Here is a 7,386-nt window from a genome sequence, read left to right on the forward strand (position 1 = left end):
AATAGCTTGGTTTACCTGAGTTGACATAAACTAATTTTGATCGATCAGGGAGTACGTAGCTATCATCAAAATGCGGTGTGGTGATGGTGGAATCCAAAATGATGTGCACTAGCTAGCTAGGATATAAAGCGGGAGCACATTTGTTGTCACACGACTCCATCCATCCATCATCAGATGTGCACTCTCATCAATCATGCGTCTATCCATTCCATGTGTGTACGTGACCAATGCCCCCGCGTACGCAGGTCACTCACGTCATACACTGTCTCCTGCAACCCGGGTACATGGCTTTTGTCTGTCGCCTGCACAAATTGAATCGAATCGTCGAAAAAGAAAACATCAAGATCGATGTGCGATCGACCATATGCCATATCTGCTCCCTTTTCCTGAGCTCTATAGAGTTCACCGGCAACGTCTGTGCAAAAAATGCTTCACCATCAATCTCTGTGCAACCCAATCAGACTCATTTTACTCCGTCCTTTTTACGTTCTTATTTATCGTGCACACAAAATCCCAAAAAAAACATGTCTAAAATATTTTACTTCTGGTGCGTTACTGAACTGCAAAGTTTCAAATATTTTTTAGTGAAATGCTGAACTCCTAGATAGTCGATAGAAGGTGCACCTTTTTGTTTTCTTTGAAAAGGAGAAATGCCCCCGGCCTAGATAGAAACCTGCACGGGGTTTCAGAAAATCCGCTCTCACGAGAATATTATGAAGAATTGTTACCGGACTCATTGGATTTTACAATGGGGTAACTCCTTTTATACACGTAAACCATATACTCAAATTTGTGTTTCCTATATAACTCAACTGACACTAGTTACTAGTTTTTTCTTTTTTCTTTTTTGCGGATGACACTAGTTACTAGCTAATGCAGTATGTTGAGAGTAATAAGGAAGTATAACAACATATGCTTAAGTGGTATCTGCGGTGTTGCAGTAAATGTATACTCGATCGAGGCAGTAGAGAACATTTTTCCTATATTTCTCCATCTTTTGGGAACCGGCTTGATTGCTTGCATGTGCATAAGTGGATCTCGAATAGTAAAAGAAAATCTCTCACAAGTATATATGTCATTTTCAATTTCTTTGTTCATCGATCCATGGCGCCCAATAGATGTCAAAACCTCCATTTAGGGTTGCAAGAGGTGGCCGTAGTTGTCCCAGATGTTATCAACAATGATCTTGTACGCCCTTTGCGTGGGATGGAAGCTGTCGAAGAAGACATGCTTGGATACGTCTTGGCACACCGCCATGAACCTCGAGTCGCAGAGATTCGTCACCTCAATGAGCCCAGTCCCACAACACCCGCGGGTCGTCTCCGTGAACCCCCACCGCTCCCCGCCCTCGGCGAGCTCTTGGATGATGTCATAGATCCCCAAGTAGACAACACGGGTGTTGAACCCAGGCTCCGCGTTCAACCCGTTGATGAGCACCTGCACCCTCGAGTTGTAGAGTTGTGCCGCGTAGTTGCGTTTGGGCTCGCAACGACGGTGCAACCCGCCGCCAACCGTTCGCTGCGAAGGCACACACCCGATAGGTGGAAGGCCCACGAAACCGATAAGCTTTGCTCCGCGAGCAATAATGCTTCGGAGGAACTTGTCCACGCCGATGAGGAGGAGGTCCACGTAGGACCGGATGTCGTACTCCAGGATTCGGAACGGGGTGGTGAAGTAGGTGTTGGCCACGTCATCCGAGCCAGCGCACACAAAAAAGAAGGCGCCGTCGATGATCCTCTCGGCCTCTTCCTCGCCGGCGATGGCCACCAACTTGCCGCGATACTCATCGAAGTACTCCAGTTGTTGTTCCAGCGTGATGACGCTCTGCATTACGTGTAGAAGTTAGCAAGATCAATACATCGTAGAAGTTAGCAAGATCAATATAGCTTCATTTTATTTGCCTAGCTAGCAGTGTGTCGTGACTCAACCTTTGCATTGATTGATGCACACATTGTATAATAAAATTAGTAGAGTTTGGGTGTGAAGAAGTTAAGAGAATACATACCACGATCTTTGGAGTGAGGGGATCATATCCTGTGGCCCCTGAGGCAAAGCTAACGCCGGTGAGGAGGTCCTCCGGAGTGTGGTCAACATTGAGCCACGGAGCAACCAACCTCTTCACGTGAAGTTTCTGGGCTGAAATTCGGCCCACCAATTTAAGAGATTAACTTAGCCATCATAGTTTATTAAACAAGTTCTAAGGCGCAAAGTCGGCCACATACTAATTAAAGAGATTAACTTATTCATGAACATTTACTAAACATGTTGTAAAATGCAAACTGAGCCTGCAGGACTGGAGCTAACTATTGAATTAAGACTACACTTACGCCAGTGCTAAATCTTGCTTACTATACATCGCTTAGTACTAGCGAAACTCGTGCTCGACTACAGTGATCATTAAAAGTGGGACAGCTCAATAGTTGGTACCAAGCGGTTTTGGGAGGCTTCCAAGGACCGGTTTGCGGAACCTTCCACCCAGTTTTTGGAACATTCTGCATGGTTTTTCCCTTTTTTTTCTCAAACTTTTTGTATTCGTTTTCATTCTGATTTTATATTTTGGGTTTTCATTATATATCATATTTATTTTATTTTATTTTATTTTAGTTTTTACTCTGGACATACATATTACTTTTAACACAAATTGAAACTTTTGATAAACAAATTATTCATTTTTTAGATACACGTTGAATATTTTTTATACATGTTCAACTTTTTATCCTAATATGTGTTGGATATTTGTAAAATGCACATTACATTTTTTAATACGGAGTGAACATCTGAAACACACATTGAATTTTTTCAAAAGTGTCATGAACATTTTTTTTAAAACGTGCTAACATTCCTTAACTGCTAGAAATATTTTTTAATGTTATGAACATTTGTTAAAATTTCTATAATTTTATAAAAATACATGAAACTTTTTAAAAATTCCACAAAATATATTTTTCAAAAGTGTGAATATCTTCCCTCAAAAAAAGTGTGAATATATTTAATGTCATGAACAACTTTTTGACTGGTATAAATGCATGGTGAATGTTTTGAAAATTTAAAGTAAATTTATTTTGAAAAAAATATAAATTTATAGCATTTCAAAATATTATAGAGGGAAACAAAAAGGAAAAAATGAAAACGAACTAAAGAAAAAGCGAACGAACAAATGAATAAACGAAACGAATGAAAGAAGAAACGCGCTATTCGGCCAGCCACTGGTGTGTCGCTTGAGCCTCGCCTGCAGCGCCGGAAGTCGCTGGCCGGCCCATTTAGCTCGGTTGTGGGAACCTTCTATTCTTGTTTGCACTGTCCGAGGAAGCTTCTGGGTTGGTTGTTTTCCTCCTCTTACATTTGGCTTGTTTTATATTTTTTTCCTTTTGTTTTTACCCTTTTTTTTTCTTCTTTTTGCCTTTTGATATTTGAAAATTTTCTAAGTACTTATTTTTTACAATCCACCATGTTTTAGTATACAGACATTTCTATATATGTCATGAATATTTTATAGAACTGCAGAACAAAATTTATATTTAGTGAATATTTTTTTGAACATATGAACATTTTAACACATTGGCATGTTATAAGATATGCACTAAACTTTTTTTAAATACATGCTAAAAATTTGTAATGTTTGCTGAACATTTGTTATCTACATATTCAACATTTCTTATTACATGTTTGTGTGTTGTTTTATATGTCATTTTTTAGTGTCTAAAAAATAAATGTCATGAACATGTTTGGAAATGTGTGAACAACTTTTGAAATATCCTGTACATTTTATTAGCCACGTGAACGTTTTTAAATCACACAATGAAACAATGAACCTTCTTCAATCATCCAATGAACATTTTAAACACACTTTTAGAAGTTATTGGAACATTAATTTAAATATTTCCAAATCAATTTTAGTAGAATATTAATATTGAAGGAAAATAAGAAGAAAATAAAAGGAAAATGTACCTAATTTACCTAGTTTTTTGTTTGAGGGGGGTCTAATTTACGTGGTGTGGGGCAATGGGCAAGCTCTTTGTCTGGAACGAGTGGCGCTGGCGATGCGTTCTTCCGCCTCGCTACAACCGAGGCATAGGGTGCGTTTGGTTCTAAGGCAAGGGCAGTTTAGTCCTTTGCATAAGGGCTATAAGTGTCTTGACCGTACCTCCGGTCGGATATACATCTCTCGTGATGTTGTTTTCGACGAGACTGTGTTCCCTTACTCTCAACCCGATGTTTTGGTTGATCCTGCTTCTCTTGAACATGCACTCACTTTTCCCTCCGATGAACCGGTTCCGGATGTCCATGTGTGCAAATATGACCTGTCCTATTTGTCATCTAACTTGTCTTTTGCAGGTGATATTGCTTTGAGTTCCCCCCAGGTACATGTTGCTGCTCCGACGCCTCCTGATGCGCCCGACGTGCATGTCCCGCCGCCCGAGGCGGATGTGGCTGCCTCGCCTGATGGCACGACCGTGGACGCGGCTGGGTCGCCACCCTCGCCCGGTGCGGCTGGGTTGCCACCCTCGCCCGGTCCGTCGCCCGGGCGGCCGCCCTCGTCTGGGCCGGTCCCGCACACCATCGTCTCTCGGCCCGTGTCGCCTCCTGCTGAGGTCCCCTCAGCCGCGACACCCTCGGCCGAGCCCTCGTCGCCGTCGTCTTCTCTTACTGGCGATGCAGCTCCGGTGCATGCTATGGTTACACGCCATCGTGATCATACGCGCAAGGAGAAGTCTTACACTGATGGCACGGTTCGGTACGACTCTCGCCGTCGTGCCTTCTTCGCCGCGCCGGTTTCCCATCGTGATGCTCGTTTGAGTCAGCGCCTTTTGCAGCTCGGTTTTGTTGCCTCCAGATCAGATGCATCTCTGTTCATCTTCTCCAAGGGTACTATACAGATATACATGCTGGTGTACGTTGATGATATTGTGATTGCTGGCTCTACCCCCGCCGTGGTGGATCGTCTTGTGCAGTCGTTGTCTGCTAGCTTTCCCATCAAAGATTTGGGTCGCCTCGAGTACTTTCTTGGTTTGGAAGCGTCCTTTCATTCAGGGGGCATGACCTTGACGCAGAAAAAGTATGCTTTAGATCTTCTTCATCGCGTCAACATGGAGAATTGCAAGGCCACTTCCACTCCGCTTGCTACATCCGAGATTCTCTCACGTCATAGTGGTGCACTACTGGGTAGAGATGACTCCTTTCGGTATCGCAGTGTGGTTGGGGCACTTCAGTATTTGACCCTCACTCGTCCTGATATCTCCTTCGCAGTGAACAAAGTGTGTCAGTTCCTGTCTCAGCCAACGGTGGATCATTGGGAAGCAGTTAAGTGTATTCTGAGATATGTCAAAGGTACGCTAGACATGAGACTACGGATTCGTAAGTCCAGATTCACTGGAGTGAGTATATTCACCGATGCAAACTGGGCAGGCTGTGTTGATGATAGGCGCTCCACTGGTGGTTTTGCTACATTTGTTGGACCTAACCTTGTATCTTGGAGCTCGAAGAAGCAACCCACAGTCTCGAGATCAAGCACCGAGGCAGAGTATAAGGCATTAGCCAATGGCGCGGCTGAAGCCATTAGGATAGACTCGGTTCTCACAGAACTTGGAGTCCCACGGCAGCGCACTCCTATATTGTGATGTGATAACTTAGGGGCAACTTACCTGACGGCGAATCCAGTGTTTCATGCTCGGACCAAACACATTGAGATTGATTTCCACTTTGTGAGAGAACGAGTAGCTGCTTGTGAACTGGAAGTCGGGTTTATTTCTACAGATGATCAGTTAGCAGATGTATTTACTAAACCCGCTACTAGACAGATGCTAGACCGTTTTAGAACCAATCTGAATCTTGTATGTAGTTCAGATTGAGGGGGCATGTAAAGTAGGGTCTAGTATATTGTCCTTGTACACGTATTTGTATACGTATGTAATTGTAATTGTGATCCTCTATATATTGAGACGTGAGGCTGGATGTCAACCACCCACGCAAAACTCTAAACCTGTGTTTCTAACTTTGCCTAGCAAGGATATGTGTTTGGTAGAGTCATAATTTGTTTGCTTTTGGAGGCAAGTTAGCTCGTAACTGCAGCTAAATCCTTGCCTGGCTGGGAGAGCCGCATTGGCTCTTTCACGACGGCAAACTAGCAAATCGTACTACGTAACTGTAACCCGGGGCAATACAACCAGGGGCGGATCAAGCCCAGCCCAGCGCCCAGGGCTTCCTTTGTGCACTGTAGCAATTGATACAGTGTTTTGCTGAGTTCTACAAAAGAAATGGGCCTCACGCCCCGGGCCTGGGGCCTAGATCCGCCACTGAATACAAGCAAACAACATTGCTTACCTCCTTGGGCTATGCCACAAAAGGGCAAGCTTAACTTATCCTGGATAGGCGAGGCTAACAAATGATCCAAACGGACCCATAGAAGCACACCTACACTAGTAAATCCTCTTCCACAGTAAGCAATCCGCCGTACAGCGTGATGGGTCAGCCCATATTATGTTTCTTTTTGTTTAGCTGTGTTCTTTGACTGGTTTTCTTCCAGTTTTCCAGTTGTTTCTTATTTGAATTTCTTCTGCGTGTTTTACACTATTTTTATTCCGCTGTTTTTTCTACTTCTTATTTTTTGTACGATTTTATTTTTTTGGGTTCTATTTGGATAATTATGTTTGTTTTTTTAATTCATTATTTTTATGAAAAACATTCATGATTTTTTTTCAAGTTCGTGAATATCCTTTTGAGACATTGAATATTTTTAAAAATCATGAATTTTTTTTCAAGTTCGTGCATGTTTTTCGAAATTATGAACGTTTTAAAAAATGAACTTAAAAAAAATTCTGATAATTTTCAAATTTATATAAAAAAATGTAGCCGGTTTTTCCCGGATCTAAGTGATGCTATTTTTTCTAGTGGCTTAGACGAACATGATTGGTTTTAATCCGGCTAGGTGATGGCGGTTTTCTATGCGAGTGAGCAGGTATGCTGGCGTTAGCTGGGTCGGCAAATATGTGGCAAGGTTGTGTGTTTTAGTGACAATTTGTTGCTAAGCACATAGAATAAGAGAAAACTATGCGTAAGAAACTAAGATGACCAGAGTTCATTAATTTTTGGGCCGGATATTTCCCGGGATTCCTTAAAACTAGCTGAGTTCATTAAATAGAAAGATCTCTCCTAAGGTTGAATAAAATGATCTTCTAAATGTCAAATTTCTTAAAACATTTCGCTTGTACATATACGTGTTCAGATCTTTGTTGTGTGTGTACTACTCCATGGAAAAACCCCAAAAAACAGATTGTGGAAATTCAACAAATTCTGTAATGATTTTTATGAAATCCAGGATCTAAAAGAAAAATAGCATAAAAATTGTATTTTAGCACAAAAACTTGTCATTTTCATGAAAAAAATAGA

At 41.9% G+C, this 7,386-nt stretch overlaps 1 protein-coding gene across 1 annotated transcript in view; it reads right to left on the reverse strand.

The window, feature by feature from the left end:
• Nucleotides 1-964: 964 nt before the first annotated feature.
• LOC119313008 (GDSL esterase/lipase At5g42170-like) overlaps nt 965-7,386 on the reverse strand; it is a 7,358-nt gene continuing 936 nt past the window's right edge. Inside the window, exons 2-3 of the mRNA XM_037588812.1 lie at nt 2,006-2,136; nt 965-1,824 (exon numbers count right to left, since the gene is read on the reverse strand). Coding sequence (XP_037444709.1) covers nt 1,135-1,824; nt 2,006-2,136 — 821 coding nt within the window. The 3' untranslated portion in view covers nt 965-1,134. The remainder of the gene's footprint in view (nt 1,825-2,005; nt 2,137-7,386) is intronic.

The sequence above is a fragment of the Triticum dicoccoides genome, chromosome 5B, assembly GCF_002162155.2.
Source record: "Triticum dicoccoides isolate Atlit2015 ecotype Zavitan chromosome 5B, WEW_v2.0, whole genome shotgun sequence".
Classification (NCBI taxonomy): domain Eukaryota; kingdom Viridiplantae; phylum Streptophyta; class Magnoliopsida; order Poales; family Poaceae; genus Triticum; species Triticum dicoccoides.